A 13105-nucleotide genomic window follows, 5' to 3' on the forward strand; every position below is an offset into this window, starting at 1 on the left:
TTGTGAATCCTTTGGGAAAAGCTTAAGTTATAATGACCATTTATACACTCCTATCATTTATAGAGGACCTACTATGTTCCCAGTGGGAGCATAATTATGTCATCTATTTAATCCTCAGATTAAATAGATAACATGTGAGCATTGAAAACAGGAAAATATGGCACATGTGGTTAGAACAAAGCAAGCCATGCAGAGAGAGGGAGATGTGGTTGCTGAACAGACGAGGTCAGAGCAGACAGTGGTTACAGGAAAGACAAGTTATGAGGAAGGTATTAATGGCCTCATTTTTCAGAGACAGAAACTGATATTCAACATGGTTAAGTCCAAGAGTTGCAACACTTAGTGCATGAGAATTGCCAAGTGAGTTTGCTGTATTGCAGATTCCCTGGTTTGCCACTCTGGAGACTGAGGTTCAATAAGTCTGGGGTGATGCCGTAGAATCCGTGTTTTCAGCAAGGGCCCAGGTGATTGTGGTGCAGGTGGTACAGGGACACACTGAGAAACCCTGGGATAAGTGACGGCCTGAGACTGCACATGGAGGAGAGAGGGGATTGCAGATTTGAAGTCAGGACCGCCAAATTCAAACCCCAGGCTCCAGAGACTAGACAGCAATGCTGTGTGAGCAGAGGGCTCACAGGGAGGGAGTGCAGCCTCTGGTGCCCTTTGGCAGTGATCTCTTGGACAAGTGCCCAGTCAGCAGGGGCAGTGACTTTTGGAGCCTTCCCTGTCAGCTGTTCCCAGGCAGCACGTGGCCCATGGCCAGGAGTGGGGGAGCTCCATTCCTGTAGCTCTTTCTCTGAGGTGGCTGGGGCACCCACCCTGGCTGTTTACATCATCTCATTGCTAAAGAGTTTAATGTCAGTGAAATCCAGCTGTTCCAGAAGCAAGCGGCTCAGAAGGACCTGGTTCACAGCCTGCTCTGTGGGCTGAGCTCTCTGCAGGATCAACTACTGTTTCCCTCAGTCCATATCTGCTCCAGAGATAACAGCCTAACGCTGAGCTGAGTGTGTGTGTATGTGTGTGTGTGTGTGTGTGTGTGTGTGTGTGTGTGTGTCTGGGAAAGCAAGTAGTCACTGTGACTGCGGAAGACCCCAGCCTAATGTTTTCTGCAGATCTAGGCATGATGTTTCAAGACAAAGTTTTCACAGTATATATTAAAGCATGATTTCCTACTACTTTGAAAATCCAAAAATGTAGGAAAGAGGAGGTAAGAAGTTACTGGTGGATGCCGACACATCCTACTTCCTTTCTCATCCACACACAGTGATAATGGTTAACCTTTAAATACCTTATTGGTGTGTGGTTTTTGTTTTGTTGTTGTTATTCTAAAAGTAGCACACATTCAATGTAGATAATTTAGGGGGAAAATAAAAGTCAGATTTAAGTTGCCTGTAATTTCCCACTTAGCGATAACTCCTTTGGAGTGCTTTTCCCTTGTATAGTTACTTGATGTAGCCCTTCAGGTCACCTGGAATGGAAATGCAGGTGTACTTGCTCTGGCAGCTCATGTAAATATTGAGGCATCACCAGGGCCCTTGTCTTTCTGTGTACATCTTTAAAAAGTCGAACTGTTAGAATTCATCACCTACCTGGTTTCATCCCAGCATTCTGGAAAGTGTGAATACTGCTGTTCTGAGTTACAGAACTTTTCATTCTTGGATGCTTCCCTGGGAAAGACAAATGACAATATGTGCAAATGCGGACAGAGGAAAGTGTTTTTGTTAAAAAGACAGTCCCTCCTGCAAGCAAAGCATGTAGGGGCCAGGTCTGGTGCCTCATTAGTTACCCTGTGCTCTTGTAACTAGTTAGGAGGTAAGACAAGTGGCCTAGAAGGCCAACCCGAGAAGTCATTGGTTACATTTCTCTATAGTGAGACCAAACTTAGAAGTACTTGCCTTTCTCCTCCCGGTGGGATAGTAATTGCTGTCAGTAGAAAAGGGCAGAATGTTTACACGATTCATTCTACTGGCTGGGTGACTTCCCTGAGAAGTGGACAGATGTAAAATTGGTTTGGATTTGTCCACCTCACAGTTGTATTTACAGGGGTTAGACCTCTCGACTTCATGCTGTCCCAGGACAAGTTCCCAGTATCTCGGAATCCTGGTAGAGCCAGAGGAGCGCAGACCTCCCCAGGGACTGTGGTGGCTGAGCTGTGGTCAGGCTAACTGCACAGGGCACTGTGTTTCTTTTCAAAAGGTCAGCCGGTGGTGTGAGGCGGGAATCTACCTCTTGGCTTCCCAAGCTGTAGACAAGTGCCAGTCTCGAGAGGGTGTTGACGTTGCCTTGACCGACATCGAGGCATTCCTGGACACAGCGACGGAGCAGCAGCTGCCCAGCCCCAAGGAGATTTACAACCAGTTTGAGTTGATTCTCACCCCTGATGTAAAGGTAATGTTAGTGGGTTATTTTCATCCTGTGGTTGGGAAGGAGGCATTGGGGGCCTTTGCCTGTTGCTGAAGAAAGTCCAGGCAGGATATACTGAGCAGGCTAACCAGTCCTTGAGCCCTCAGGGGGCCTCTTAGACTCCTGGCAAACTGCTTCTTGGCAGACTGACCTTTCACAGTCTGACTCAGTCATTCATTTCTCTACAAATCTTCACGAGCATCTCTCATGTATCGTGCACTGTGCCAAGAACCAACAGTAAACAGAAATAGACACGGTTCCATCCCGCATGGAATTTACAGTGTAGTGGGAGAGGCTGACATTAATAAATGTCAAACACAAAACACAAAAATGTGTTCCAAGCTGAAATGAGTGCTCTGGAGTTGGGATTCAGAGTCCTATTGGGTATGTGACAGTGGAACTTGACCTGGCCTGGGGGTCACTTGGAGCAAGTCCTAGAGAATGAGTAGAGAAGATGGGGGTCCTTTTCAGTCTGAAGGAATAGCATGTGCAGAGGCTGCAGGGCTGGAGGGAGCCTGGCGCAACTGCAGAACTCAAGGGTCAGGGTGGCTGGAGTACAGAGAGCAGACAAAGAGTGTTTGGGGTAAGATTAGAGAGGGAAAGACGAGGTGGGGCTCTGTGGGCCGTTTTAAGGAGTTTGGCCTTTCTTCTAAGAGCAGCGGGAAGCCACTACAGAATTTAAGCAGGGGAATAACTTGATCTGATTTGCATTTGAGAGGGGCACTCTTCTGTGAAGCCAGCGAGTTATGGATAGCACACCTTCCTCGGATACCCACATCACTTTGCACGTACCTCTGCTCGAAAGGCTTCTTCACCTCTTTTGAGTCATGGACCCTTTTGAGAATCTGATTCACCTATTTTTAGGGAGTTTGATATAGGCAGTTTTTACAAAAATACAGACAATTCAACAGGGATGGTGAAGCCCCTTGGGGCTAGCAAGAAACAGGGAGCAGTTACCACTCCTAATCCTGAAAGGCAAAGGGGTCCTTGGAAGCGATGCAGCTGTGACTGTAAGAGAGGCAGCTAATAAAGGCTGTGGCCTTGGGCAAAGGAATACTAGACACTGGTGGAGAAATATATACCACTACACTGAAAGGTCACAGGTTCGATTCCCAGTTAGGACGCATACCCAGATTGTGGGTTCTATCCCTGGTCAGGGTGCATTTGGGAGGCAACTGATCAATGTTTTTCTCTCTCTCCCTCTCCATTCCTCTCTCTCTAAAATAATTTTTTTATAAAAAAAATAAAATAAAACAGCTGTAGCCGGTTTGGCTAGTGGATAGAGAATTGGCCTGCGGACTGAAGGGTCCTGGGTTCGATTCTGGTCAAGGGCATATGCCTGGGTCGCATGCTGGATCCTCAGTGGGGGATCTGCAGGAGGCAGCCAATCAATGATTTTTTCTCATCATTGATGTTTCTATCTCTCTCTCCCTCTCCCTTTCTCTCTGAAATCAAGAAAAATATATAATTTTTAAAAAGAATGAAACAGACCAAAATATCCCCAAAGCCTATCTATTCTTTTAGTTTGAAGTAAAATTCTAGGTTATAAGATTAAATATACTATGTGTCAGAGAATGTTTTACCCACTGAGGGGTAATGACTTTGTTGTCAGAACTGGTACTTTACACATATAAAAATATTCCAAGGTATATGTATATACAGGTTGGTGTAGACACATGGTTCTCTTTACTTGGGTAGCAGAGAGGGCCTAGAAACAATGAGACACCAATATCAATGAGCACACCTAGCACCCAGAGCTTGGTTTCTAATACTATTCTCCAAGAAAAGAGACCCAGGCTCCTTGGAGATATGACTGATTCTAGGACTGGGGCAGGAAATATACAAGGTGATCTTGGGAACATCTTACCAGGTAGAATGTCAAAAAGTCAGGAATTGCTAAAAAGTAAAACAAACCACAGTGGTGGGACATAGGAGGCAATCGAAAGAGCTCCCCATGGCCAAAGCTGGAACCATCTGAGCAACAGAATTAATAGAGTAGTATTGGATTACAACCCAAAGTATAAAATAGATCTCCATGACTCCATGCTGATATAAATAAGTGGTGGAATACATACATAAATAGAGAGGGGAGAGGAAACTAATCTCACGTGCAGAAGAATTCCAAATTATTTATGTAGATACTTAGCCCTCGTGGAGGTGGAGCAAGACTTCCCCTCCTTAAGTGGGGGCTACACATAGTGACTTTCTTCCGAAGGGTACAGTATGGGAAAGGAGAGATGGAAGAATGGCTTCACAGCGGAGAAAACTAATACACTACCCCAGCCAGGTGATCAAGGTCAACATCAACAGTATTAAGTCATGCACATGGTATGATGTGATGTGATAAAAATGGCACGTCTATGGTCTTCTCCCCCCAAAAAACGTAACTTCAGTTTAATCATGAGAAAAACAGTAGAGAGATATCAACCGAAGGACAGTCTACAAAATACCTGACCAATACTCCTCAAAGCGTCAAGGTCATCAGAAACCAGGAAAGGCTGAGAACTGGTCACAGCCAAGAGGAGCAGAAGTTATGACAACTAAATGTAATATGGTATCTTGATGGGACCCTGGGGGAGAAAAAGGCACATTAGGTAAACAGTAAGGAAACCTAAATAAAGTATGTACTTTATTTAATAGTAATGTACCTTATTTAATAATTTTGTACTTTATTTAATAAAGTATGTACTTTATTTAATAATTTTTTTAAAAATCAGAATAATGTATCAGTATTGATTGATTAATTATAACAAATGTACCATAGTAATGTAAGCTGTTAATAATAGTGGAAAGTGACTGTGGAGTATATGGGAACTCTTTATACTATTTTGCAATTTTTCTGTAAATCTGAAACTATTCTAAAAAATAAAATTTGTTTCTAAAAAGCTGGTACTCTAAGTCTAAAAGGTTGAATCTGTTACATTTCAGACATAACGATTATCAACACAACATCAGCCATTACACTGTTGTTGTTATAGCAGCCACCTGTCTCTGTCTGAGGCTCCTCGAGGCATTTCCCTAGTACATGGTGATTGAGCTGCCCCCTTAGTGCCGCTGTTTTGATTTTTCTCCCTCATTCGCTCTCAGCGCCCCGTGTAAAGAATGACACAATCTCAGTAGCAAATTGCAAAATTCAGTTCTTCAAATGTTTATTGGTACCCAGTTTGTGCTTTATTCTGAGAACACAGTCCAGTACAGAGCCCGAAGTCACGGTGCTGACAGTGGAGTGGAAGACAAACATTTCCCCAGCAATGCTCCTAGGTCCAAGAGCATATAAAATGGAGGGACAGAGGGGCACACAAGGCGGGCAGTGGTCAGGATCAAGTATGAAGAGCCTGGTGCTGCAGGATGAGGCGTGAGGTGTCACTGCAGGGCTTTTGAACAGGTGAATTACATGATCAGATTTAGCTTTCAGAAAGATAATTCTGAAAAAAAAAGGAAAAAGATCATTCAGATTGTGGTATGGAGAGTGGACTTTCAAGTAAAAATAGGAGAAAAGGGGGAATGCAGTTGTTAATCTTGTACCAACCTCCCCCTGGTTTGAGCTTAGGAATTTAGGGTCTCTGAATGCCTCAGTTTAATTCAGTGAACCATTTGCAGGGTTCACTCTGGGGTCTTAAGGGATAGATCCAAAAGAGCAAAGATGATTCGAGTCCTGTCCGGTCCACACGGTGAGTCGTTGGGTTCTAGCATGTGGCACTGACCTCACACCAGGGATGCACAGCGTACATCATCAATTTGACAGTCATCCATCCAGTCAGATGTCCTCTTTCTGCAGCAGTTAACACCCAAGTCTCAGTTTCCTCAAACTCATCACTGGGCCACCAGGGCAGGTAGTAGTGGCTGATCACCATCAAACTGACATTGCCATCACCCTGACGTAAGGGAATTTGGTTTCTTTTGGGACATGGACTCATAGCTGTGTTCTCAGAACCTCCGGTGCGTTGTTCAGCCGTGCTTCCTGAGGCCAGGGGCACATTCTCTGAAGAGACTCTTTCATCACAGACCCTGAGCTTAATCTAGTCCAGGGGTCAGCAAAGTATAGCCTGTGGGCCAGAGGGGCTTGCCGTCTACTTTTGTATGTCAAGTTCCATCAGAACACAGCCACACTCGTTCGTTTCTGTATTCCCTATGTTCTATGACTGCTTTTATACAGCAACAGCCAAGTACAGGAGTTACCTCAAGGACCAGATGGCCTGCAAAGCCTGAAGAGTTTTACTGTTTGGACCTTTACCGAAAAGTTTGCTAAACCCTAGTCTAACCAACCTGTCCAATAGAAATATAGTGCAGCCTGGCTGGTGTAGCTCAGTGGTTGAGCATCAGCCCAGCCCCAAGAGGTTCAATTCCCCGTTAGGGCACATGCCAGGTTCTGGGCTCGATCCCCAGTCGGGGGCGTTCAGGAGGCAGCCAATCAATGATGTTTCTTTCTCATCAAAGTTTCTATTTCTCTCCCTTCCTCTGCCTCTGAAAATCAATAAAAAAATATTTAAAAAAAGAAATATAGTGCAAGTCACATATGTGAACTAATGAGATTTTCTAGTAGTCACATTTTAAGAAGTGAAAAGAAACAAGTGAAATCAAATTTAATAATGTTTTATTTAACCTATATCGGAAACATCCTTGCAACATACAATTGATACAAAAAATGAGTGAGATATTTTATATTCTTTTTGCATGAGAAGTCTTCAAAATCCAGTGTGTATTTCCCACAGCTCAGTTCACACCAGACACATTTCAGGTGCTGAAGAGCCTCATAGGCTAGTGGTTACTAGATAGACAGTGCAGGTCTGCACTCGGGCCCACCAAAGAGTGAGACGAGCCCCAGCTCTTGATGCAGAGGTCAGCCTTGACAGGGCGGAACAGTTTTTCTATAACTGACACTCCTGTCCTGCCTCCAAGATACTGGCTCCTTCCCTCAGAAGATGGCCCAGCATAAAAAAAAAGACAAATTTACTTGTATAGTTGCAAAATGTGGCAACCTCTGTGTGTGTGTGCTGAGCTTGTACTTTCAGAATTAGGCATCCTCAAAGCACCCTGCATAACTCTTCTAATTCTGGGTCCCTTTTGTGATGGTTAAAATCATCCACGAGACAGATGTCAGAGTCAGCAGGACAAAGAAAAGGTACCCACTTTCCTTGATCCACCAGAGCTAGAGGGATGTCATGCTGCAAGTGAGGCCAAAAGAAACATTCAGCTGAATTCAGGCCTTGGTGAAACTCAAAGACATTTGGGTCTTGTTTCTTATTTCCTGAGTCCCTGCTTTAGAGCATGTAGTCAGTTTTGGAAATGTCTGTGAGTTTCATTTCTCCCCTGGTATTTCTTCAGTTTCTTTCTTTCCTACTTAGAGAGAAGGAGTCACACTGAATAACACTTAAATGTGTTGTGTGGGTTTTTAAAATATATATACTAGAGGCCCAGTGCATGAAATTCGTGCACTTAGCGGGGAAAGGGGCGGGGGGGGGTTCCTCAGCCCAGCCTGTGCCCTCTCGAAGTCCAGGAGCCCTTGAGGGATGTCCGACTGGGGCCTAAGCTGGCATTCGTACATCCTTAGTGCTGCCACAGAGGCGGGAGAGGCTCCCACCACCGCCACTGTGCTCGCCAGTTGTGAGCCAGGCTCAGGGCTTCTGGCTGAGTGACGCTCCCCCTATGGTAGCACACTGACCACCAGGGGGCAGCTCCTGCCTTGAGAATCTTCCCCCTGGTGATCAGTGTGCGTCATTAGCGACTGGTTGTTCTGCCGTTTGGTCAATTTGCATATTAGCCTTTTATTATATAGGATTCTTTATTGATTTCAGAGAGGAAGAGAGAGGGAGAGCAATAGAAACATCAATGATGAGAGAGAAACATCAATCGGCTACCTCCTGCACTTCCCCTACTGGGGATGTAGTGCACAACCTGGGCATGTGCCCCGACTGGGAATCGAGCTGTGACTTCCTGATTCATAGGTTGATGCTCAACCACTGAGCCATAACAACTGGGCTGTTGTGTGTGTTTTTTAATTACAGGTGCTTGTGGTTTTCTTGATCCTGTTTCAGAACTTACCCAATTCTTTCCCCCAGAACACTTAAACTCTTTTATCCATCAAGGCCTTTATTCAGGGTATATTCTTTATTTTTAAATTCCCCTGTTCTGTAAGTTGTCCTAATGCCCTTTGTCCATGGCCTATGGCACCCTTTTCTACATTAATGGACAGGGCTGAGTGAACATTTATCCACTCACCATATATTTAGCGAGTACTACTCTGCTCTGGAGATGCAGTAGTGAAACACAGTCGTTGCCAATCCATGGGAGATTCAGACTCCTAGAAGCACATTCTGGTGCAAGGTGAGACATGGATGACTTGCCTATGAGGGAGGTTGGGCGTGGGGAAAGGGGGAGATGGGTGAAAGGAAATGAGTCATGTCCTCAGGCTCAGTGCAGAGAAATCTCATGATTTGCTTTTGTTCCTGCAGGCCAACACCCAGAAAGTCCTACAGAAGCTGGGAGACGTACAGGAAATTTTTCACAAGAGGCAAGTGAGTCTGATGAAACTGGCAGCCAGACAGACTCGTCCAGTGCAACCTGTGGCCCCCCATCCTGAGTCCTCCACAAAATGGGTGTCACCAAAAACCAGCCAGCCTTCCGCCATGGGTAGGTTGTTTGGGGAAGGAAGCTTTGTGGTGTTGTTTCATGAGGGTAGACATTGTGGTTATTTAAGATGAACAGTGGTTGTTGATTTGACAGATAGTATTTAAAATAAACCACAGATATAAAATGCTACAGGCATTGAGGAACTTATAAAGTTTGATAAAACTAAGTGCCTAGATGCAAGGAGAAGCTCATGGTCTAGCAGAGGAATAATAAAAATGCGCAAGTAACATCTGCATAAAATAGACTTCATAAGGACCTTTTAAAGTCCCACCAGATTCTATTAGCAATGGAGTGGTAAAGTTGGTTCTTTGAAAAGATTAAAGAAATAGGTAAGTCCTTATTATAATGCCACATAAGTTTTTTTTTTTAAATTTAATATATTGGGGTTCGCAAAACCATACAGGTCCCAAGTGTACAATTCAATAAAACATCCTTTGCACATTGCATCGTGTGCCTATTGCCGCAAGCAAAGTCTCTTTCCCTCCCGATTCCCCCCAACTTTGCCCACCTCCACCTAGCCTCTGGCTATCACCACACTGTTGTCTGTGTCTATGGTTAACCCCTTCACTTTCTTTCATCCAATCCCTCAACCCTATTCACCTCTGACAGTTGTCAGTCTGTTCCATGTAACCATCCCTCTGTTTCTATTTTGTTCTTGGTTTATTTTGTTCATTAGATTCCACATGTAAATGAGATCATATGGCATTTATCTTTCTCTGACTGGTTTATTTAACTTAGCATAATAATCTCCAGGTTCATTCATGCTGCCACAAAATGTAAGAGTTCCTTATTCTATATAGCCACATAGTATTCCATTGTGTAACTGTATAATAGCTTTTTAAAAAAATATATATGTTTTTATTGATTTCAGAGAGGAAGGGAGAGGGAGAGAAAGATAGAAACATCAATGAAGAGAATCACTGATTGGCTGCCTCCTGCACGCCCCCTACTGGGGATGGAGCCCACAACCAGGCATGTGCCCTTGACTGGAATCAAACCTGGGACCCTCCAGTCCACAGGCCAATGCTCTATCCACTGAGCAAAACCAGCTAGGGCAGTGATGGTGAACCTATGACACGTGTCTCAGAGGTGACACGTGAACTCATTTTTTTGGTTGATTTTTCTTTGTTAAATGGCATTTAAATATATAAAATAAATATCAAAAATATAAATCTTTGTTTTACTATGGTTGCAAAGATCAAAAAAATTTCTATATGTGACACGGCACCAGAGTTAAGTTAGGGTTTTTCAAAATGCTGACACGCCAGGCTCAAAAGGTTCGCCATCACTGACCTAGGGCCACAGCTTTTTTTATTTTAAATAAATCTTTATTGTTCAGATTATTACAGTTGTTCCTCTTTTTTCCCCCCATAGCTCCCCTCCACCCAGTTCCCACCCCACCCTCTGCCCTTACCCTCCCACTATTCTCATCCACAGGTGTATGATTTTTGTCCAGTCTCTTCCCACACCCTCCACACCCCTTTCCCCCCCAAGAATAGTCAGTTCACTCCATTTCTATGCCCCTGATTCTATTATATTCACCAGTTTACTCTGTTCATCAGATTTTTTATTCACTTGATTTTTAGATTCACTTGTTGATAGATATGTATTTGTTGTTCATAATTTTTATCTTTACCTTTTTCTTCTTCTTCCTCTTCTTAAAGAATACCTTTCAGCTTTTCATATAATACTGGTTTGGTGGTGATGAACTCCTTTAGCTTTTTCTTATCAGTGAAGCTCTTTATCTGACCTTCAATTCTGAATGGTAGCTTTGCTGGGTAGAGTAATCTTGGTTGTTGGTTCTTGCTATTCATCACTTTGAATATTTCTTGCCACTCCCTTCTGGCCTGCATAGTTTCTGTTGAGAAATCAGCTGACAATCGTATGGGTATTCCCTTGTAGGTAACTGACTTTTTTTTCTCTTGCTGCTTTTAAGATTCTCTCTTTGTCTTTTGTTCTTGGCATTTTAATTATGATATGTCTTCGTGTGGTCCTCTTTGGATTCCTTTTGTTTGGGGTTCTCTGCGCTTCCTGGACTTGTAAGTCTATTTCTTTCACCAGGTAGGGGAAGTTTTCTGTCATCATTTCTTCAAATAAGTTTTTCAATATCTTGCTCTCTCTCTTCTTCTGGCACCCCTATAATTCGGATGCTGGTACGCTTGAAGTTGTCCCAGAGGCTCCTTACACTATCTTGATATTTTTGGATTCTTTTTTCTTTTTGCTTTCCCAGTTGTGTGTTTTTTGCTTCTTCGTATTTTAAATCTTTGACTTGCTTCTTGCGATCCTCTAGTCTGCTGTTGGAACTCTGTATAATATTCTTTATTTCAGTCAGTGTATGCTTAATTTCTAGTTGGTCCTTTTTCATATCCTTGAGGGTCTCTCTAAATTTATCGGCGGTTGCTAGAAAATTCTTGAAAAACCTTAAAAGTGTGGTTTTGAACTCTATATCTAGTAGTTTGCTTTCCTCCATTTCTGTCATTTGTGACTTGTTTCTTTGTCTCCACATTTTTTATGCTTCCCTGTGTTGATAGAGTGGCTTTCTGTGTTAGGTGTCCTATAGGGCCCAGTGGCTTAGCCTCCCCAATTACCTGAGGTAGACACTCTTGGTGCACCCCTTGTGGGTTTTATGCACAGTCTTGTTGTAGTTAAGCCTTGATTGTTGTTGGTATCACTGGGAGGAATTGACCTCCAGGCCAATTGTCTGTGAATCAGCTGTGTCTACAGTGGGAGAACTTCTGTGCTGAAGACACCCTTATGGGGCAAGACTTGCTTCAGTGGGGCTTTGGTGCTCACTGAGTCTGCCCCCTGAGTGTGTCCCTTATGGATGTGAGGAGTTGTAATCTGGATGGTCCCAATCTGACCACTGGGTACACTGGCTCTGGGATCTCTAAGGAGGTGCTAATTTAGCCTCTGCCTGAGGCTACCCCGCAGGAGCTACAGAGATATCTGCAGATTCCTCTTCTTTGTTTGGGGTTTGGAGGTGCCCAATGAGGCCCAGCTGTGAAGCAATGCAAGCTGCTGTGGGGCCTTGGGCCTTCTTTTGGATGTTCTGGGTCTCTCTGACCCAGCTGCAGTTTGTTAGGTAATTTTAGATCTCAAAGGGCCAGGCCATTCATATGCAAAAGCCACTGCTTGCAGCTTGGGTGGAGCGGGGTCTCAGGGAATCAACAGGACGGAGCAAACAGCTATGGCTGATCCTCAGCCCTCCCCTAAGAGGCCCCCGGGTCTCAGTGTCCCGGTAATCGCTGCAAGCACCTCTGAGAGAAAGTTGCCCTCGAGTTCTGCCTGATGCCAGACAGTTCAGTTTCTTCCCGTATGAGTCCTGGGTCCCAAGAGACTCGCCCAGAACTGGAGTTCAGAGCATTCGGGAGCTTGTGACTCCCTCCTGATTGAAAAAGACACTGGCGTCCTCCATTGCCAGCCCTTTCCACACGCTCGCGCCTCCGTACCTCTGCACTTTACTTCCGCACCTCCTCTGAGTCTCAGTGTGCTTTTCTCTTTCCTTCTAGTTGTAGAATTTCCACTCAGCCAGCCTTCCTGTGGTTCTGGATGATGTCTGTTTTGTCTTTTAGTTGTAGTTTTGAAGTGGTTGTGCGAGGCAGCAATTTCAGGTGTTTACCTATGCCGCCATCTTGGTTTCTCCCACCACAGCTTTTTTTTTTATTCACTCATCTGCTGATGAGTACTTGGGCTATTTCCAGATCTTGGCTATCCTATCTAATAAAAGAGAAACATGGTAATTAGCCGTACCTCCACTACCCTTCCCATTGGCTAATTAGGGCAATATGCAAATTAACTGCCAGCCAAGATGGTGGCCGGCAGCCAGGCAGCTTGAAGCGAACATGAGGCTTGCTTGCTTCAGTGACGGAGGAAGCCAACGTTCCCTGCCTGCTGCTGCCGGTCTCTGAGCTTGCAGTTTGAAACATTGTTACAAATATAGAAGCTAAACAAAACCCGAAACCTACTTTCAGCCAGTCGGGATCTCAGAGCTGGAGTTGAAACAGTGTTTAGATTATAGAACCCAAACAAACCAGATACCTGCTTTCAGCAGCTGAGGCCTCAGAGCTGGAGC

At 44.3% G+C, this 13105-nt stretch overlaps 1 protein-coding gene across 4 annotated transcripts in view; it reads left to right on the forward strand.

Annotated features, from left to right (window-relative positions):
* MCF2L2 (MCF.2 cell line derived transforming sequence-like 2) overlaps nucleotides 1-13105 on the forward strand; it is a 211932-nt gene that overhangs the window by 92573 nt on the left and 106254 nt on the right. For all 4 annotated transcript variants that reach the window (XM_070406723.1, XM_070406722.1, XM_070406725.1 and 1 more), the window contains exons 12-13: nucleotides 2197-2388; nucleotides 8856-9033. In XM_070406723.1, the coding sequence (XP_070262824.1) occupies nucleotides 2197-2388; nucleotides 8856-9033 (370 nt within the window). The remainder of the gene's footprint in view (nucleotides 1-2196; nucleotides 2389-8855; nucleotides 9034-13105) is intronic.

The sequence above is a fragment of the Myotis yumanensis genome, unplaced genomic scaffold, assembly GCF_028538775.1.
Source record: "Myotis yumanensis isolate MYYU_CA2020_CCGP unplaced genomic scaffold, mMyoYum1.0.hap1 SCAF_2, whole genome shotgun sequence".
In the NCBI taxonomy this organism is placed as follows: domain Eukaryota; kingdom Metazoa; phylum Chordata; class Mammalia; order Chiroptera; family Vespertilionidae; genus Myotis; species Myotis yumanensis.